This window comes from Pelophylax lessonae, assembly GCF_965119305.1.
Source record: "Pelophylax lessonae genome assembly, chromosome: 2".
NCBI lineage: Eukaryota > Metazoa > Chordata > Amphibia > Anura > Ranidae > Pelophylax > Pelophylax lessonae.
In genome coordinates, this window is record NC_138769.1 from 731,138,526 (window position 1) to 731,160,677 (window position 22,152).

Consider the following 22,152-nt stretch of genomic DNA (forward strand, 5'->3'; position numbering starts at 1 on the left):
CACTATGCATATCTTTTAAACCAAATGGCTGTATTGGTCAGTTGACTGATTCAAGGTTCCCGAGTTGCGATTTAATGGGGGTCCCTAGGAGGAGAGGTCCTCTGGCTTTGGGTTTATTCACGATTTTGGGGGGGGGGGGGTTCCTGGCCAACCCTGGCAGGGGGAGATGGGAGAGGCTGTGGTATGCGGCTAGACTGAGTAAGCATGACTGGGAGACTGTCATGTACACGGAGGATTGGTAGCTTCTCCAAGCTCCTCTGTGGTTCTATTATTATCACTTTGTTTTTCTAACCTTTACTGCTTACACACACAAAAATAAAAAAAAATGTTTTTTTCTCTTTTGTTGTTTGTTCAAGTTGTTTTCTTCATACCACTTTTTTATTTGGTATATTGCACTTGAGGCTTAGTTATCCAACTGCTTGTATTACTACTGCATTTATATTGCTTTATTTTTGTATGTACATCACTGGCGATTGCAGATACTGGATCTTTTAGACTCATATGCTATGTGAATGTTATTTTCTGTTGTTTTGAATTAGGGATCGGCAAGGCTGATATATCGAGGGCTGGTATTGACTTTTGCCGATATATATGTATCGGCCCCAAAACTGGCCAATATTGCCGATATTCCAAATTTTGCTCATGTAAGGGTAAAATGTTTTCACATAGCATAATTCCATTTACAAATGCTATTGAATATGCCACTCACATATGTACAAATTAAACATATAAGTAATGAAGTGATGTCATGACATCACTTCCGGGTACTCGGCGCCAGATTAAAAGAAAATGACAGCATTCAAAACAGCCAAACTTGGCGTTTTGAATGCTTTTAAGTGTAGAGGAGGAGTTTGGGGTCTTTTAGACCCCCAGATCCCCCTACAAGAGTACCTGCCAAGTAAAAAAAGAAAAATTTTTTTTTTTAAATGTATAAAAATATCGCCCAAAATCGTCCGATACCGATATGCATTGGCCAAAATATTGGTATCGGCAACGAAAAACCGATATTGGTCGATCACTATTTTCAATAAAAACCTTTGGTATTAAAAAAAAAATAATCCTGAATGCTAAATAATTACATAGGTGTTTCATATAACCCTGGGAAATTATTAACCCCTTCCCTACCGCGCCATTATAAAATGACGTCGGCAGGAATCCTTTCTCGATCCGGGCGGACGTCATATGACGGCACCCGGATCTCCCCGCTACTGCGCGCCCCCGGGGGCACGCAGTGTGGCGATCGGGGGTGAGGCTCGTCCCTCGGACTGAGCCCAACCCCGATCAATGTAAACAGCCAATGAAATTGGCTGTTTACCACGTGATCGGCTGTGTCAATTACAGCCAATCACATGAGCGGCTCCAGCGCGAGCCGCTCATTCCTTCCTCAATGCGCGCCCCCGGGGGCGCGCAGCGCGGCGATCGGGGACGAAGCTCGTCCCTCGGACAGAGCCCATCCCCGATCTAGGTAAAGAGCCAATGAAATTGGCTCTTTACCACGTGACCGGCTGTGTCCAATCACAGCCGGTCACAAATGTCAACAGAGAACAGGTAACTAGCTGTCACCGTGTTCTCCTCCTCACACACTGATCCTGTGTGAGGAGGAGATTGTGGTAACAGCTAGTTACCAAGTACAGTGCACCCCAAACACACTGATTGCCCCCCCCCCAATAAAGAGCACCTGTCACTAGCCCATCAAAGTACCCGAGTACCTGTCACCAGCCCATCAGGTACTCTGATGACAGGTACTCGGGTACTCTGATGGGCTGGTGACAGGTACTCGGGTACTCTGATGACAGGTACTCGGGTACTCTGATGACAGGTACTCGGGTACTCTGATGGGCTGGTGACAGGTACTCGGGTAGTCTGATGACAGGTACTCGGGTACTCCGATGACAGGTACTCGGGTACTCTGATGGGCTGGTGACAGGTACTCGGGTAGTCTGATGACAGGTACTCGGGTACTCTGATGACAGGTACTCGGGTACTCGAGTACTCTGATGACAGGTACTCGGGTACTCTGATGACAGGTACTCGGGTACTCTGATGGGCTGGTGACAGGTACTCGGGTACTCTGATGACAGGTACTCGGGTACTCTGATGACAGGTACTCGGGTACTCTGATGGGCTGGTGACAGGTACTCGGGTAGTCTGATGACAGGTACTCGGGTACTCTGATGACAGGTACTCGGGTACTCTGATGGGCTGGTGACAGGTACTCGGGTACTCTGATGACAGGTACTTGAGTACTCTGATGACAGGTACTCGAGTACTCTGATGACGGGTACTCGGGTACTCTGATGACAGGTACTTGGGTACTCTGATGACAGGTACTCGGGTACTCTGATGACGGGTACTCGGGTACTCTGATGACGGGTACTCGGGTACTCTGATGACAGGTACTCGGGTACTCTGATGACAGGTACTCGGGTACTTTGATTACCCGTCATCGGAGTACCCGAGTACCTGTCACCTACCCATCAGAGTACCCGAGTACCTGTCACCTACCCATCAGAGTACCCGAGTATCTTCCACCTGCTCATCAGAGTACCTGACACCTGAAGTACCCGAGTGCTTGCCACCTGCTCATCAGTACCCATCAAACTCATCAGTACTCATCAGTACCCATCAGTACCTATCACCTATCAGTATCAGTATTGATCATCCGTACCCATCAGTACAGTATCACCTATCAGGATCAGTACTACTCATCAGTACCTATCACCTGCCTGTCACCTGCCCATAAGAGTACCCGAGTACCTGTCACCTGCCTATCGGAGTACTCGAGTACTGCCTCTTGCTCATCAGTACCAGAGTACCTGTCACCTGCCCAGCAAAGTACCCGAGTACCTGTCACCCTTCATACAGCCACCATGTCCAAGTCCAAAAAGGTTTATATACGTCCTTCGTTTAAACCTAAATACCGGTGTTATGGCAGCAGATAGCTGCCATAACCCTGGTATTTTTTTAAACGGTGGACGGTTGGCTTTCCGATAAGGGTGGTCCAAGCGGCGGATTCACTGCGGGATGACCCTTCCGGGGGGCGGAAGAGGTGACCCCCCCCCCTCCCGCCGCATTCTGGTCCTTTTCCCCGCTTACCGGACCCGCCGGCAGCGGGGAAAACTATCCGGTCCCGGATCCTCACAGACAGGATGTCGAGTGAGGGCAAGCTTGCCCTCACTCGACTCTATGGTCTTGGAGGACCGGAGCTACGGCAAACGTCATTGCCTAGCAACCAGTTTAACCGGTTGCCGACCGCCGCACGACTATATACTGCGGCGGTCAGCCCCGGCCAGGCAGAGTGACGTATCGGTACGTCACTCGCCTGTCACTGACTTGCGAGCCTATTGCGGGCGGGCGCGCGCCCGCCGAGGCGCGCGCCCGCCGCGGCTCGTTCACAGACAAGTCAGTGCGTGTGACCGGCGGACTCGATGTCCGCCAGTCACACTGCGATCGCTCCTGTGAAGGGAGAAAGACAGAGCGGCTTGTGTAAACAAGCTGCCTGTCAGTTCTCCCTGTGTAAAAGTGAAGATCTGTCCGTTCTACTATGTAGAACGGTTGATCTTTGCTTTTACACCAATAGGAATGTCCCTGCACAGTTAGAATCACGCCCCTAGGACACACTTAACCCCTCCCTGTCCAATAAAGTTAACCCCTTCCCTGCCAGTGTCATTTTTGCAGTAACAGTGCATATGTATAGCACTGATTACTGCAGTAATGTCACTGGTACCCCCAAATGTGTCAAAAATGTCAGTCAAGGGTCCGATCTGTCCGCCGCAATGTCGCAGTACCGAAAAAAAAAAAATCGCAGATCGCCGCCATTACGCGTTAAAAAAAAAAACACCAAAAATGACAAAAATCTTTCCCTTTGTTAGTAAACGCGATAACTTTTGCGCAAACCAATCAAAATACGCTTTTTGCGATTTTTTTTACCAAACATAGGTAGCATAAAACAAATTGGCCGAAAAATGTTAAAAAATTTTGATTTTTACTTTTTTTTTGGGGGAATTTCATATAAAAAAAATGTGGAAAATATTGTTATTTTTGCAAAATTTACGCTCTTTTTTTGTTTATAGTGCGTGATCAAAAAATCGCACAGGTGATCAAATACCACCAAAAGAAAGCTCTGTTTGTGGGAAAAAAAGGACGTCAAATTCGTTTAGGTACAGCGTCGCACGACCGCGCAATTGTCCGTTAAAGTCACGCAGTAAAAAATTGCAAAAAAACCCCTGGTCCTTTAGCAGCCAAATCCTCCGGGGCTTAAGTGGTTAAAGGTCCCTTTTTTTTTTTTTCATTTTATTTAATTTTTTTTTAATTTTTTTTTTTATTTTTTCTATCTTTTAGTGTACTTGTGAGATCTGAGGACTTTTTGACCCCAGATCTCACAAAAAAGAGGTCCTGTCATGCCTTTTTCTATTACAAGTAATGTTTACATTTCTTGTAACAGAAATAAAAATGATCAATTTTTTTTTTTTTAAAAAAAACAGTGTAAAAATAAAAAATAATAAATAAAATAAATAGTAAAAAAAAAAATTAAAGCGCCCTGTCCCCGTGAGCTCGCGCGCAGAAGCGAACGCATACGGAAACCCCGCCCACATAAGTAAACAGTGTTCAAACTATACATGTGAGGTATCGTCGCGATCGTTAGAGCAAGAGCAATAATTTGAGCGCTAGACCTCCTCTGTAACTCTAAGATAGCAACCTGTAGAAATTTTTAAAATGTCGCCTATGGGGATTTTTAAGTACCAAAGTTTGTCACCATTCTGTGAGCGTGCGCAATTTTGAAGCATGACATGTTGGGCATCTATTTACTCGGCGTAACATTATCTTTCACATTATGGAAAAAAATTGGGCTAACTTTACTGGTTTCTTATTTTTTTATTCAAAAAAGTGAATTTTTTCCAAAAAAATTGCGTTTGGAAGACCGCTGCGCAAATACGGTGTGATAAAAAATATTGCAATAATCTCCATTTTATTCTCTAGGGTCTCTGCTAAAAAAATATATAATGTTTTGGGGTTCCAAGTAGTTTTCTAGCAAAAACAACTGATTTTAGCTTGTAAACACCAAATGTCAAAAATAGGCCTAGGCAAGTGGCTAGGATGCATGATGATGCTCCTTGGATGTTGGGCCCCTCTATATGGCTAGGCTGTGAAAAAGTCTCACACATGTGGTATTGCCATACTCAGGAGGAGTGGCAGAATGTATTTTGGGGTGTCATTTTTGCTATGTACATGCTAAGTGTTAGGAATATCCTATAAATTGACAACTTTGTGTAAAAAAAAAAAAGTTTTTATTTTTTTCCCACATTTTCCAAAAACTTGTGGAAAAAAATGACATGTTCAAAGGACTCATAATGCCTCATAGAATATACGTTGGAGTGTTTGCTTTCCAAAATGGGGTCATTTTGTGGACTTTTCCATTGTATTGGTGCTCTAGGGCCTTGAAAAGTGTGATAGGTAGTAAGAAAGTTTTATGTGTATTTATGCTCCTAAAACGCCTTATGGTGCTAATTGGACGTGGAGTCTCTTTTTGTGGCCAGGCTGTGTAAAAGTCTCACACATGTGGTATCACCATACTCAGAAGGAGTAGCAGAATGAATTTTGGGGTGTCATTTTTGCTGTGTACATATGCTATGTGTTAGAAATAGCTTATAAATTGACGTTTTGGGAAAAAAAAGAAAAAAAAATGTTTCTTCATTTTCCCAAGAATTGTGGGAAAAAATTATAACTTCAAAAAACTCACCATGCCTCTTACTAAATACCTTGGACTGTCTACTTTACAAAAAGGGGTCATTTGGGGGGTATTTGTACTATCCTGACATTTCAGGGCCTCAAGAAGGGAGATAGGCCGTCAGTACATCTGGTGTGATCAATTTTCAGTAATTGGTACCATAGCTTCTAGACTCAATAACTTTCACACAGACTAAATAATATACACTAATTTGGGTTAATTTTACCAGAGATATGTAGAAGTATAAATTTTGGCCCAAATGTATGAGGAAAAAATAATTTTTTGCAAAATTTTATAATAGAAACTAAAAAAAAGTGTTTTTTTTTTCAAAATTTTTGCTCTTTTTTTGCTTATATCACGAAAAAAAAAATCCCAGTTGTGATCAAATACCACCAAAAGAAAGCTCTATTTGTGTGAAAAAAATTATAAAAATTTTGTTTGGTTACAATGTAGCATGACTGAGCAATTGTCATTCAAAGTGTGAGAGTGCTGAAAGCTGAAAATTGGTCTGGGCAGGAAGGGGGTCTAACTGCTCTGTATGGAAGCGGTTAAATAATGTGCCCTTTTAGTGGGGCTGCCCCTGCACTGCAAGGGTGAAGTGCTCATTTAGGCCAAGGGGAGAGCAAAAAATGGATTTTTGTAAGATCTTACCGTAAAATCCTTTTTTCTTAAGCTCATTGACAGACGTAGTCCTCCTTGATTACTATCAACTCGGGTTATACTGCCCTCTACAGGAGTAGGACTAGACAGGAAAGAAAACATTCTGGCCACACCTTAGGGGCAGTCCCAGAGGGTATATCCTCTCTCTCTCTCTGCTATAGCAAATCAGTTATGTCACAAAGCAGTGTTTAGAGAATTTAACCCAACCCAACTCAAAAACAGAGGGGCGGGTACTACGTCTGTCAATGAGCTTAAGAGAAAAGGATTTTACGGTAAGATTTTACAAAAATCCATTTTTCTCTGTCGCTCATTGACAGACGTAGTCCTCCTTGATTAATATCAACTCGGGACGTCCCAAAGCAGTACCACAAATGAGGGGTGGGAAAATGGAAATCAAAATCCAATCTAGAAGGCCCAACCAGTGCCAACTAGAAGTTTTAAAGGCTCATCAATCAAAGGATGAGACTCAACTGAAATTCCAACGGAAAAAAAACCCTTGAGGTAGACCACCGGTCTCCTCAAATTGCGGCCTGCAAAACCTTGCGGCCAAAAGAGGCATCTGACGATGCCATCACATCAACTTTATAAAATTTTGTAAAAGGTATGCACCGACGACCAGGTAGCCGCCTTGCAAACCTGGACCACTGACGCCTGATGGCGGAAGGCCCAGGAAGTACTGAGCGCTCGAGTGGAGTGCGCCTTAACAGGGAACGGAGGATTCCGACCCTTAATAGAATAAGCCTGTACCACCGTCTGTCTAATCCATCTGGAGATAGTCGCGGCAGATGCAGGCAACCCCTTTCTGGGGCCATCCGTGATCACAAAAAATGAATCCGTTTTACGGAACGATTCCGTAGTCTTCAGGTATACCCTGATTGCCCGAACTACATCCAAGGAATGCAACGCACATTCCCGAGGATGATTGGGCTTAGGACACAAGGAAGGTAGTACAATATCTTCATTCAGATGAAAATCTGAAACCACCTTAGGAAGAAAGGATGGCTTCGGATGAAGAACTACCTTATCCCTATGAACCACTAGATATGGGGAATGGCATGATAATGCAGCCAGTTCTGACACCCTACGTGCAGAAGTGATAGCCACCAAGAAGGCCACCTTCTGGGATAAAGTAAGCAAGGGAATCTCCCTGATATTTTCAAAGGGAGGTTTCTGCAGAACCGACAAAACCAAATTAAGATCCCAGGGCGGTAAGGGCGCGCGCACTGGCGGAGCCAAGTGCCGCACCCCCTGGATGAAATTCCGCACCAAGGAATGAGTAGCCAGCGGCTTCTGAAAGAAGATTGCCAACGCTGAAACCTGACCCTTGATGGTGCTCAAGGATAGTTTCTGCTCAACCCCCTTTTGCAGAAAAGCCAAAATTCGGGTCACCAAATAGGTACGTGGGGGAAATCCCAAAGATTCACACCACGCAATATAAGTCTTCCATGTGCGATAATAGACTTTGCTGGAAGTCGCTTTCCTTGCTTTAATTAGACAGAAAAAAACTGATATCCTGTAGCAGGAAGTGAGAGGATATATCCTCTGGGACTGCCCCTAAGGTGTGGCCAGATCGTTTTCTTTCCTGTCTAGTCCTACTCCTGTAGAGGGCAGTATAACCCGAGTTGATATTAATCAAGGAGGACTACGTCTGTCAATGAGCGACAGAGAAACGTAGTTTTACTTACCTTGGCCTCCAATCCTTTTGGAGCTGGCACTCTCCTCTACTCTCCTAGGCTCTGGTAGTGGGCTGTCCCTCAGCGTCACACTATCCAATGCAGGGCTGTGGGCTCCACACTGATGATGTCACACCACCTGCAACTGCCAGAGCATAGGGGAGAAAAGGCTATAGGGGCCAGTCTTACAGCCTTGAGAGGGCCCGTGTGAGCTGAGGATTAGGGGGGAATAAAGTGCTTTATGCAGTCAGTATGTTATTTTACTATAATATAGAATTTGTATAGTGCTAACAATTTTCTCTTTACAAAATAAAGAAAGACAGTACCATTACAAAACAATTAAAGCCAAAAGGGTTAGAAGAACCCAGCAGTGACAGCCTTTAAAGAGAGAGGCAAGTTATACAAAAAGTAATAAAAGAGAGATGAGCAGGTGGGTAAGATCTTACCGTAAAATCTTTTTCTCTGATGTCCATCGACAGACGCAGCCTCAACTCATGGAGATGAGGCTGCGTCTGTCGATGGACGATAGAGAAAGTAAAATTTCAATTGTAGGCTAGAGGCAGGATACCTGGCTGTCTCGTATTGCTTGACAGTCATCAGGGTGTCTTCCATAGTCTTATTGATGAGGGTGTTGATACTGGACACAAAGAAATTAATAGCCCCCAGCAGGGTCTCCCCATTTTTACACAGGAGCTTCTGAGTCTCTGCATTGTAGCCAAATTCTTCCTGCGGAGGGGTAAAATAATAACATGAGTAAATTACACAGAAACCTCATACCAAAAAAAAAAAAAAAAAAAAAAAAAAAATATTTTCACATTCTGCTATATAACATTCCCCCCCAAAAAAAAAAAAAATAATCAAATTTTTTCATCATTATAGGACAATTTGTTTTCTGCTACATATTTTTGGTAAAAAAAAACAACAAAAAAACGCAATAAGCGTATTTTGATTGGCTTACGCAAAAGTTATCGTGTCTACAAACTAGGGGAAAGATTTATGTCATTTTTATTGTTTTTTTTTACTAGTAATGGCGGCAAACTGCGATTTTTAGCGGGACTGCGATATTGCGGCGGACAGATATTTTTGACACTTTTGGGGGGACCAGTGACATTACTACAGTAATCAGTGCTAAAAATATGCACTATCACTGTAATAATGACACTTGACAGGGAAGGGGCCAACACAGTGGGTGATCAAGGGGTTAAATGTAAGCCTAGGGGAATCATTCTAACTGTTGGGTGGGGGTGGGCTTTTGAAATTATCACAGAGACCTGTGATCCTATATAGAAGGATCACAGGCGCTCTGTGATCATTCCAGAGAGAAGAACGGTCAGCTGTGTTTACAACAGCTGACCGTTGTTCTCTCTCAGCGGGGAGCCGCCGGCCCTGTGCATTGGAGTCTCCACCACCGAGTGGGGGGGCGGGACCGCGCCGCCACCGGCGTGCTTGCCCCCTAGCAGCAGGCGCAAGACCGACGTAGGGCTACGTTGGTTCGTGCAGGAGGTGCTGCCTGCCCCAGTAAAACTGCAGTGGGCAGTCCTTAAGTGGTTAAAAGCATCAGAGGGATATCATTGTTAAAAGATATCAGTCAGGAGAAGGGTACAAAAGAATTCCCAAGGCATTAGATATACCATGGAACACAGTGAGGACAGTCATCATCAAGTGGAGATAATATGGTACAACAGTGACCAAGAACTGGACGTCCCTCCAAAATTTATGAAAAGAAGAAAAGAAAACTGGTCAGGGAGGCTGCCAAGAGGCCTACAGCAACATTTAAGGAGCTCCAGGAATATGTGGCAAATACCAATTGTGTGGTCCATGTGACAACAATCTCCCGTATTCTTCATATGTCTGGGCTATGGGGCAGAGTGGCAAGATGGAAGCCTTTGCTTACGAAATAAAACATCCAAGCCTGGCTAAATTTTGCAAACACAATAAAGTCTCCCAAAAGCATGTGGAAAATGTGTTATGGTGTAATGAAACCAAGGTTGAACTTTTTGTCCGTAATTCCAAAAGATATGTTTGGCGCAAAAACAACATTGCACTTTACCAAAAGAGCACCATACCCAGAGTGAAGCATGGCGGTGGCAGCATCATGCTTTGGGGTTGTTTTTTTTAGTCAGGGTAGAGGGAATTATGAACAGTTCCAAATACCAATCAATATTGGCACAAAACCTACAGGTTTCTGCTAGAAAGCTGATCATGAAGATGGACTTCATCTTTCAGCATTACAACGACCCAAAGCATACATCCAAATCAACAAAGGAATGGCTTCACCAGAAGATGATTAAAGCTTTGGAATGGCCAAGCCAGAGCCCAGACCTTAATCCAAAAATCTGTGGGGTGATCTGAAGAGGACTGTGCACAGGAGATACCCTCACAATTTGATAGATTTGGAGTGTATTTGCAAAGAAGAGTGGGCAAATATTGCCAAAGCAAGATGTGCCATGCTGATAGACTAATACTCTAAGAGTCGGTTCACACTGGGGCGGCACGACTCTGTACTACTTCGGGGGCGACTTGTGCATTCCCATGCACCACGACTTCGGAGGGACTTGCATGGACTTCACATAATGGAAGTCTATGCAAGTCGATCCGAGGTCGCCCCGAAGTAGTACAGGACCCTTTTTTTAAGTCGGAGCAACTTGTGTCACTCCTATTAGAACGGGTCCTGTAGCAGTCAATGGACTGCGAGGGAGCGCGACTTGTCAGGCTGACAAGTCGCCTGACAAGTCGCGCTAGTGTGAATCGAGACTTAAAGACAGAGTGCTGTAATAAAATCAAAAGGTGCTTCAACAAAGTATTCGTTTAAGGGTGTGCACACTTGTGCAACCTTATTATTTTAGCTTTTTATTTTTACTTCCCTCCACCTAAAAGATTTTGGTTTGTTGTTCAGCTGAGTTGTGCAATTTTAGGTCACATTAAAGATGAAAAAAATTCTGAAATTATTTATATGTCTCATTTTTTTTTTACACCATAGAAACCTGACATTTTAACAGTGGTGTGTTGACTTTTTATATCCACTGTATGTAAGGAAGAGAGGAATATCTCACTTACACATATCTTACAGGAAAAGTACAGCCAAAGCTCATTTAGCTGTACTTCTCCTGTGGATCACAGGAGTGCAGTTCGTTCTACACACCTGTTACCTGTATTCAGCAGACAGTGGGCTAAAGTCCGCTGTCTGCTGACGTCACAGAGCTGGTCCAGGTTCAGGAAAGATTGCAACAATGTAGTTGGGATCTGCCCACGTGCCTGGACAGGCACCTGGCTCAGCCTCTCAGTGAGCCGCTGAGATCCTTAGCCGGCTGCTCCTGCCCACAGCTCAGTGCTCACGTGAGCGTGGGGGTGGGCAGGGCAGAGAGTCGGTTGACGGACAGTCAGCAGCTCTCTGCTCATGGAGCTGTGAGAACAGAGCAATCAGCGGTGTTTGATCGCTCGGTTCTCAGTGTTAGATGCGCCGGGGGACATATGCAGCATTGGACTATACAGAACAAGTAATGTGTAGCCATGGTCAAAATTTTAATGATATATTCGTTTCCACAATATATTTAATTTATTTATAGCCTACTACTTTTAGTCTGAAAATTTTTGAATGCAGCGACACATATTCACTATTCCCTGTGACCATGCCCTGCTGTGTTACACATTTCACAGAGCCTACCCTATGAATTTTCAGAGGTGCTGAGAGAAGGAGGTTCAGGAGGCAGAGTCAGTACAGGAATCACTGCTTGCATGCAGCAAGTTACCATGAGATATGTAGTTCTTAGAAATCTAAAGCAAACCAAAGGAATGAGCAGAGAAGTAGCTGCAAAAAATGTAGGCTCTAACAGGCTTCAAAAAAGGGTGGGCTCGGGGTGAAGAGCACTGCACCCTGAGCCCACCCAGTTGTGTGACAATAGCGAATGAACAGGTGTATGGTGTGGTCCGTTTGCTGCACACCCATCCCCCCCACCCCCCCACCCATGGAGCACCAGCCGCGCCACTGATGGATTGTTAAATAGAACTATTGTCGGTATTGCTATTTCAATAAAATGAAAGTGTATGCTAGGACTATAGATCTCCTTTAATGCCAGGCAGTGTGTAGAAAAGGAGAAGAATGTGTCAGAGGTGGCACTTTATGTAACAGTGCTGTCCATTACTCAGAACCTTCCCAATTCTTTACATAACTGAACCCTAACCTGCAACTCTGGTGACTTCTGGCTGAGGTCGGAGAAGGCGTCTCCCAATGCTCGCTGCGTCTGAACCAGGCTGTAGAAATGAGAGGTCAGGGCTCTGGCCAGCAGCAAGACTCCTTCGTATTTCCTCTTCGTGTCCCTTAAGAGTTCAATCTGAGTCTCCAGCTCCAAATCCACTGTGCGAGAGCCACGGCCAAACCGCTCTGAGATCAACTGCTTTGTGCACTGCCAGGAGAAAGGTTAGCAGAGTCAGAGAAGACAGCAATTTGTGGTAGACAGAGAGAGAGGGGACAACGAGGGTGGACAGAGTAAGAGAGAGGACAAAAACTGACTAACAGAGAGAGGGGAAATGAGGAAGAGAGACAGGGAGAGTAATCCCCTAAGGGCCACCCTTAGCCATGCACTATCAACAAATTAAACTAAAAGGGTTTGGTGCTGGATAGATTTGTTATAAGACAGAAAGAGGAGGTGACCAACAGACAGAGGGAGGAGCCGGCTGACAGACAGAATGAAGAGGAGATGATGGCCGACAGAGAGGAGATGACAATGTTGGCATTCAGACAGAGAGAGGAGGTAATGATGATGGCTGTAGGGATAGATAGAGCTAAGAGGACGATGGGCAACAGATAGAAAGAGAAGAGGTGATGATGGCAAGCAGATGGAGAGGAGACAGCGAGAGATGACGATGGCCAGCAGATGGAGAGGAGACAGCAAGAACCAGACAAACAGACACAGAGAGAAAAATGAGACAGAGGAGCGAGAGCCGAGAGAGAAGACAATGAGGGCCAAACAAAACCGAGAGAGAGAGCGAAGTCTGGCAAACAGAAAGAGGAGACAGTAATGTCCGACAGAGAGAGAGGAGAGAGCAAAGTCCGACAAACACAGAGAGAGAGAGAGGAGACGGCAAAGTCCGACAAACACAGAGAGAGAGGAGAGAGCAAAGTCCGACAAACACAGAGAGAGAGGAGACGGCAAAGTCCAACAAACACAGAGAGGAGAGACTGAGAGAAAGACGACAGAGACGTGTGACACACAGAAAAAGAGGAGGCAGTGATGTGCGAGAGAGAGAGAGAGAGAGAGAGAGAGAGGAAGCGACGACGTGCGACAGAGACAGGGGAGGCGGCGACGTGCGACAGAGACAGGGGAGGCGGCGACGTCCGACAGAGACAGGGGAGGCGGCGACGTCCGACAGAGTCAGGGGAGGCGGCGACATGCGACAGAGACAGAGGAGGCGGCGACGTGCGACAGAGGAGGCGGCGACGTGTGACAGACAGGGGAGGCGGCGACGTGCGACAGAGACAGGGGAGGCGGCAACGTGCGACAGAGTCAGGGGAGGCGGCGACATCCGACAGAGTCAGGGGAGACGGCGACGTCCCACAGAGACAGGGGAGACGGCGACGTCCCACAGAGACAGGGGAGACGGCGACGTCCCACAGAGACAGGGGAGACGGCGACGTCCCACAGAGACAGGGGAGACGGCGACGTCCCACAGAGACAGGGGAGACGGCGACGTCCCACAGAGACAGGGGAGACGGCGACGTCCCACAGAGACAGGGGAGACGGCGACGTCCCACAGAGACAGGGGAGACGGCGACGTCCGACAGAGTCAGGGGAGACGGCGACGTCCGACAGAGTCAGGGGAGACGGCGACGTCCGACAGAGTCAGGGGAGACGGCGACGTCCGACAGAGTCAGGGGAGACGGCGACGTCCGACAGACAATGAGATACAAGACAGTCACAACAGCCAGAGAGAGGATAGAACAACAACCAACAGGCAGAGAGAGGGGATTAAAAAAAGCTGACAGGCAGAGAGAGGAGAAAGCATTTGCCGAAGGACAGGGGGAGAGGAGACAAAAATGGCTGACAGAAACAAGGAACAGCAATAGATTACAGACAGAGAGAGGAGACAGTAATGACTGACATAGAGATTGGCATCTACAGTACATAACAGACAGAAGTAAAACACCATGGTAGACAGAGAGCCTGGAAGAATAATGAACATTTGCAGGGGTGAAAAAAGCCAAACCATAAACATACATAGCAAGAGCTGTTTAGAGCATGACAAGCTGAGCTTTCACTGCCATCACTGATGGTATGAGACAGACAGACACAGATATACAAGACAGGCAGAGAGAAAGAAGTTATGGTTCTTACTTTGTAAGTATTAATGCCCCATTTCTTCATCAAGTCAAATTTCTCCACGGCGACTCCTCTAGAGAGCTCTTCAGAGGTGAGAGAAGGGTGCGAAGATTGCTGAGACATCGACCCTGGAGTTAGAAAAGTCAGCATCATACAATGGAAATTCAGGTTAAAGCCCCATGTCACAGGCAGCAGAGTGGCTGGCCATACCACAATGTAATAAAGGTATGGACCTAGAAAAGCTTCTGAGATTTAGGTTCGATTCACACTGCCATGACCTGAAAGTCGCAAGACTTCCTGGCAACTTGAGTACTACTTTGAGGCACAAGTCAGATATAAGTCGCCTTGAAGTAGTAAAGGAACCTTTCTAATGTCGGAGCGACTTCAGTAGTGAAAATTAAGAAAGCTCTTGTTGATTAACATGGGATTTCACATGTCACACGACTTAGGGTCTCACAAGTAAGATCCCAAGTCGCGACAGTGTGAACCGAACCTTAATTACTGGTATAATCTACAGGAAAATACGCAGCTATAGTCCAATGTCTCCTCACCTATTGTCTATACACCATTTTATTTAAAGTACAACTAAAGGAAAAACTTTCTTAGCTTTGGATAGAGTGGAGAGGGATTAGAACCCCTAACAGTTTTCTTTGCTGTCTGTGCCCCCGTTAGGGAGACTCACCCTCTATTTTCCGGTTTACCATGATCATTGAAAGTAAAGGAAAATCCGAAATGTTGGATTATCACCAGAGAAGTAACAGAGGGGACATCTTCCAATGAGGACACTAGTTCTAGTGACCTGAGGGTCTCCAAGGAATGCCCTTATTTTACAGGGATTTCCTCTCACTTCCTGTTTGGCTATGGGACAGGAAGTAAAGGGAAATCTCTGTAATGGAATGCATACGGTGAAAACAAATCTGACAAGGGTTATAACCCTCCCTTACTCTATCCAAAATGAAAAAAAAAATGCCTATATTACTTCTTTAACCATAAAGAAATTTAAGAGAGCAATTGTAACACACGGAGTGATAAAGTGATCCAAATGAAACTTGCAGTGCCGCTCTAAGCTGAGACAGAGATCTCCCGCCGGTTGCAGTGTGTAATGTTCCGGTACCTATGGTACCCTTGTTCCTATATTTCTCCTCTCTTTGCGTCCCATCTTGTATATACAAAGGACGCATACACCTTTAAGACCGGATGACATCACTGCCGAGCGCCGCTATGAGCGGCTATTTCAATCACCGGTTTGCTCTCACTCATCGCTCGTTCAAACCCACATGTTCATCGCACCTACGCCTGAGAAGTCGGAGCTGCTGACATACCTTCCTTGCTGAACTAAGCCGGAAACCTCGCTGGTGATCCGTATCCCGCTACGGGATCACCCCTCTCCTCTGGACATTGTATTTCCTAACCTATCTAAGTGATAAGTACCCCGCAGGGGATTCTTACTAACCAATCTCCTACTGTCATCTACTGCAATTACCAAGACTATCTGTATCTATCTATTCACTATCATCTGCATAAGACTGTTAGCTCTTGGGACTACTTGAACTATCCTTGCACTAGGTTACTCTGTCTAAAGTATACTCCATCTGTGTCCTCTTAGCATCTGCACTATACTTGACATCAGAACCTATCTGCTTACCATCACCTGCAACTCTCCTATACTACTTCTAGTGCTCACCATACAAATAGCCTGTCTCTCATCTATATATCCTCATATACTCTATCCCTCCATTAAACATCTATTAATATATATAGTATATAACAGGCTGTACACGGTGATGAAGTCCTGAGAGTTGGATATGTTGTTCAACACATTCTCTACAAGGCTACTGAGTGTAATAATTCTGCAGCTGTAAATCCATCCGCAAACAAAAACGCATGAACGTTACACAGTGAAGGGAGCTGGCGTCAGTGCTCCATTCAGAGGTGTAAGAGCATTATCATAATACACTGAATGATAAGATACCTGCTCAGAGGTGGATAAATTACTGTAGAAATTTGTAATCAATTTCTAGGATCTAGGACAGCGTTACTCAACAAATGTCTGCTATCTGCAACAGGTCAAGTTTTTAGGATTCTTGAGAGCTGGTTGAGATTAAAGACTCATGCAAAGAGCTCCATAAAGCCCTGGGGTACATGCAGATTATCCAGGAGAAAGAAAAATGCTATAGAGAGGTTGGCAATGGGTAAAAATAGAATTTTTGTAAGAACTTACCATAAAATTATTTTCTCTGACAGTTGCCGCCCACTCATACAGTCTTCACTACTGGGTATTGGTCTTATCCACAGGAGTAAGCTAGGTAGGAGATTTTGTTAGAAACATTCACAAAAACTTTGCATAGACACACCTACAGGGGGCTGTCCCTCTGGTCCAATACCCCACTGATAGCAGCATTCCCAATTAAGTTTGGTAGCAAGCAGTAGATAGTCCGTGAACCCCAAAAGAGGGGTAGGGGGCGGCGACTGTCAGAGAACTCGAAGAAAATAATTTTACGGTAAGTTCTTACAAAAACTCTATTTTCTCTTACGTCCTCTGACAGTGGCCGCCCACTCATACAGTCTTCACTACTGGGATGTCCCAAAGCAGTGTAGATGTGAGGGGTGGGAAACGTAACCGTCTAAAAGTGAAATAAAAATTAAGAAGAAGAAGAAAAGGCTGAGACTGCAGCCCCAGCCAAGGGAAGCCTGCCTACTCCTAACTAGGCAAAAGACAAACTGAATTGGGAATGCTGCTATCAGTGGGGTATTGGACCAGAGGGACAGCCCCATGTAGGTGTGTCTATGCAAAGTTTTTGTGAACGTTTCTAACAAAATCTTCTGCCTAGCTTACTCCTGTGGATAAGACCAATACCCAGTAGTAAAGACTGTATGAGTGGGCGGCGACTGTCAGACGTAAGAGAAATGGTATTGTCTGCCTGGTGTCTGGGATTAGTCCAGCTTTAAAACTGCCCAATGTACATGACTACAGACAAGACCTATGAGGCATAAGAGGAAAGCCTACATTATTAGAATTAGTGCTAACAAGCCAAGGACATATCTACAACAGTATCAAGGCCAGGACAGGACTAGAGGATGCAGAAAAAGGAGTGGAGAAATAGCATGGACAATACCACAACCTTCAGCAACCTTTAGGGCTTGTTCACACACCATATGGCGACACTCCTGAACTGGATTAACGCAGGCCACCACTGGGGCACGTAGAAATCAATGATTTGCTATGTCCCCCGTTCACTCTGCAGTGCAGCCAGGGTGGGTGGGAGGTGGTGTGCCGAGCCGCAGCAAAATGAACACTTGTAGCATTTTAATGTAGTGCACTGGAAAGCACTTGCATCTCAATGTGCTGCTGTACAGAGACATAAATAAAGTTAAAAAAAAAAAAAAAGTAAACAGTGTGATGCGCTGAAACACATCACACCGCCCCTCTCGCCACAGGTCATTGCATCCAAAAATGGATAGCTGCCTGTAAATGCTCCGTTTTAGTGTGTGGAAATTATCAGTTTTGGCAGTGTGAATGAGCCCTTAGTGTTAAAAACAGGCTTAACATTGTCAGTATACTAGAAGAAAGCAGGATGGCCTATGCCAAACTTTTTAGAGCTCCGGATGCAAGCAGAGATAAGCAACTGGCAATGCGTATCCGTGGGAAGTATATTCATGGCACACTATATGACCAAAGGTTTGTGGACACATGACTGTCACACCGACCCCTATGGCCAAATGTATGAACGCCCTTCCAAATGAGTTCAGGTGTCTCCAATGAAGGGTACATCATACAGAGGCATTGTAGACAATTAAGCTCTTCCCATGTTGACCATTTTGTTATTCTGGGAATGTCATCCTGGGGGGAAATGAGTCTCAAAAGCATTCTCACTGGTTAGCGCAGTCACGAGGCCAGCTCCAACCAATCAGTGTTTGGCTTTGCACCGGCACTGCGCAGTGATTTTTTAAAGTGCCAGACCATTATACCAGCTGGGAGGGCAGCGGATGATGGATGTCTAATACGGTACATACGGTGGGGACCGGAGGGGTGGGGAGGGTGTTTCTGAAAATGTGAACTAACCCTTTATGTTTCTAAAGATGCAAGATTTCAGAACATGTTTGGTACCTTCCTCAAACATGGGAAGGTATGTAACATTCTCAAAGATCCACACGAACTACCTGATGACAACGGTAACATTTTAAGATTTACCATCACTTCTCCCTCAGAAGGAGAACACTGCAATACAAAAACCTGTAGAAAAATAACCAGCACTCCATAAGTAAAACCTCAGTCTTTTATTGGGGTCATACAGTGCATCCAGAAAGTATTCACAGTGCTTTACTTTTTCCACATTTTGTTATGTTACAGCCTTATTCCAAAATTCATTAAATTCATTATTCCTCAAAATTCAACAAACAAAACCCCATAATGACAACGCAAAAGAAGTTTGTTTGAAATCCTAGCAATTGCATTTAAAAAAATAAATAAATCACATGTACATAAGTATTCACCGTCTTTGCCATGACACTCACATTTGAGCTCAGGAGCATCCTATTTCCACTGATCATCTTTGAGATGTTTCTACAACCTGACTGGAGTCCATCTGTGGTAAGTTCAGTTAAATGGACAAGATTTGGAAAGGCACACACCTGTCTATGTAAGGTCCCACAGTTAACAGTGCATGTCAGAGCACAAACCAAGGAATGAAGTCCATGGAATTGTCTGTAGACCTCCAAGACAGGATTGTATCGAGGCACAGATCTGGGGAAGGGTACAGAAAAATGTCTGCCGCATTGATGGTCCCAAAGAGCAGAGAAGCCTCCATCATCCGTAAATGGAAGACATTTGAAACCACCAGGACTAGCCAAACTAAGCGTTCGGGGGAGAAAGGCTTTAGTCAGAGAGTTGACCAAGAACCACGATGGTCACTCTGACAGAGCTCCAGTGTCTCTCTGTGGAGAGAGGAGAACCTTCCAGAAGAACAACCATCTCTGCAGTACTCCACCAATCACACCTGTATGATAGAGTGGCCAGATGGAAGTCACTCCTCAGTAAAAGGCACACAAAAGCCCACCTGGACTTTGCCAAAAGTCACCTGAAGGACTTTTAGACCATAGGAAGCTAAATTCTCTGGTCTAATGAGAAAAAATAGATTTTTTACTTACTGTAAAATCCATTTCTCTGATGTTGATTGATGGACACAGCTCCTTAGCTTCTTGACAGTTGGGTTATGCTGCCCCCTACAGGAATAGGACACTAGGCAGGAAAAATCTTGACTACACCTATGGGGCAGTCCCAGGGTGTATACTCCCACTCTCAGCTATAGGCATTCAGTTTTGTTACAAGCAGTGTCAGAAGAATTACAACTCCACAGGAGGGGTGGGTGCTGTGTCCGTCTATGAACATCAGAGAAATGGATTTTACGGTAAGTCAAAAATCCCATTTTCTCTTTCGTTCATTGATGGGTACAGCTCCTTATCTTCTTGACAGGTGGGTCGTCCCAAAGCAGTGTCAAACTTGAGGAGTGGGAACAGCAAGAAAAAAATTCCCAAGGCTAAGCCGTAGCCAACCAGGTAATATGGAGCTCAATCATAAACAAACTGGCGCTCACCTGAAAAAAAGACATCTTCAAAGAAAACCAGGTCCTCTAAACAGCAGCCTGCAAAACCTTGCGGCAAAAAGAAGCATCCGGAGATGCCAACACATCCACCTTATAAAGCTTTGTGAAAGTGTGCGCAGATGACCAGTTGGCCGCCTTGCAAACCTGCAGCGCTGAGGCCTGATGGAAGGCCTGGGAGGCACTAAGCCCCTGAGTAGAGTGCACCTTAACGGGGAAAGAAGGAAATCGGCCCCTAATGGAATAGGCCGGATTAACCGTCTGCCTGATCCATCCGGAAATGTTCGCAGCAGAAGAGGCCAACCTTTTCCGAGGTCCGTGTGTAAGAACAAATAGTGAGTCTGACTTCCGAAAAGACTCCGTAGCTGCCAGGTACACCCTGATTCCCCGAACCACATCCGAGAAATGCAAGGCACTTTCATTAAGATGTTTAGGCCTGGGACATAGAGAAGGCAACACAATGTCTTCATTTAAATGAAAATCAGAGACAACCTTTGAAAGGAACGATGGACAGGGGCGAAGAACCACCTTATTTTCTGTGAATCGAAAAGGTGGACAACAAGACAACGCCGCCAGCTCAGACACCCTGCGTGCAGAAGTAATAGCCACCAAAAAGGCCAACTTCTGGGACAACGTAAGCAGGGAAACCTCCCAAAGCTCCTCAAAAAGAGGCTTCTGAAGAACAGACAGCACCAAATTGAGGTCCCACGACGGCAATAGAGACCGCACTGGAGGAGACAAGTGTCGAACACCCTGGATAAAGGTGCGCACCAGGGAATGTGTGGCCAATGGACATTGAGAGAAAACTGCTAAGGCCGAAACCTGGCCCTAATGGTACTCAAGGCCAGGAGCTGCTCAGGAAAGTCAATATCCGAGCCACCGAAAAAGAGTTGGGACAAACCCCAAGAGGTCACACCACGCAATGTACATCTTTCAAATACAATGGTGGATGTTCCTAGAAGTAGATTTTCTAGCCCTTAGGAGTGTAGGGATCACTAATTCAGACAAACCTCTATCCTTCAGCACCTGGCTTTCAAAAGCCTAGCCGTCAAAGCCAGCGACTGTAAAGCAGGATGGAAGATTGGCCCCTGGGACCGCAGATCTTCCCTGAGAGGAAGTCTCCAAGGAGCATCAGTGAACAGCCATACCAGATTGGCGTACCAAGATCAGCGAGGTCAGTCTTGAGCCACTAGAATGACCAGAATCCCTTCTGCCTTGATCCTGCGCAGGAGTCTTGGCAGAAGTTTGAGAGGGGGAAAGGCGTAAATCAGACGATACTGGTTCCAAGGAGCCACTAAGGCGTCTGCTAGAGACCGTGCTACAAACATCTGTGCCTACCTGTTGAGGCGAGAGGCCAACAGGTCCACCTCGAGAGTACCCCACCGGAGACAAAGCTGATGAAACACTCCCGGATGAAGCGGTTATTCCCCCTGGTCCAACGCCTGTCAACTGAGATAATCCGCTTGCCAATTTTCCACCCCTAGAATATGTACAGCAGAGAGGGCTGGAACAAATCTTTCTGCCCACCTTAGAATACCGGCTACCTCCCGAGCCACCAGGGCACTTCTTGTGCCCCCTTGGTGATTGACATAGGTCTACGGCCGTGGCATTGTCTGATTGAATGCCTACCGGACACCCCTAAAGGTGAACTGTCCAATGATCCAGACAAAGTCTGATCGCTCAGAGTTCCAGTTCATTGATCGCAGTCTGGAATCTAGAAGAGTCCAGACCTCCTGAACACAATCTGTGCCGCAGACACCTCCCCACGCGGACAAGCTGGCATCCGTGGTGACAGCCATCCAGTACAGGGGGAGAATAGATTTTCCCTGTCTAAGTGCCGGAGAACGAAGCCACCAGATCAGGGACCCTCTCGTACCTCGGCTCAACAGGTTTAGATTGTCTAGAGACTGAGGATTCTTGTCTCATTTCACTAGGATCTCCCTTTGTAGAGATTTTGTGTGAAACTGTGCAAACGGAACCGCCTCGAAGGTACTGTAGACACCATCAGGCCCAGCACCCGCATGCAAACCCGGAGGGATGACCGTCTGCTGGAGAACAAAAGCTTGGTTGCCTCCTGCAATTTCTGGAGTTTTTCCAGAGGAAGAAACCCTCTGGCTGAGGCCAAGTCCAGAGTCAGACCCAGATAGTCCAGTCTTGTGGACGGAAACAGAGAA

At 45.7% G+C, this 22,152-nt stretch overlaps 1 protein-coding gene across 3 annotated transcripts in view; it reads right to left on the minus strand.

Annotated features, from left to right (window-relative positions):
- Window positions 1-22,152, minus strand: part of ARFIP2 (ARF interacting protein 2) — a 142,597-nt gene that overhangs the window by 16,391 nt on the left and 104,054 nt on the right. For all 3 annotated transcript variants that reach the window (XM_082244271.1, XM_082244273.1, XM_082244272.1), the window contains 3 exons: window positions 14,394-14,506; window positions 12,243-12,464; window positions 8,630-8,787 (listed from right to left, as the gene is read on the minus strand). In XM_082244271.1, the coding sequence (XP_082100397.1) occupies window positions 8,630-8,787; window positions 12,243-12,464; window positions 14,394-14,506 (493 nt within the window). The remainder of the gene's footprint in view (window positions 1-8,629; window positions 8,788-12,242; window positions 12,465-14,393; window positions 14,507-22,152) is intronic.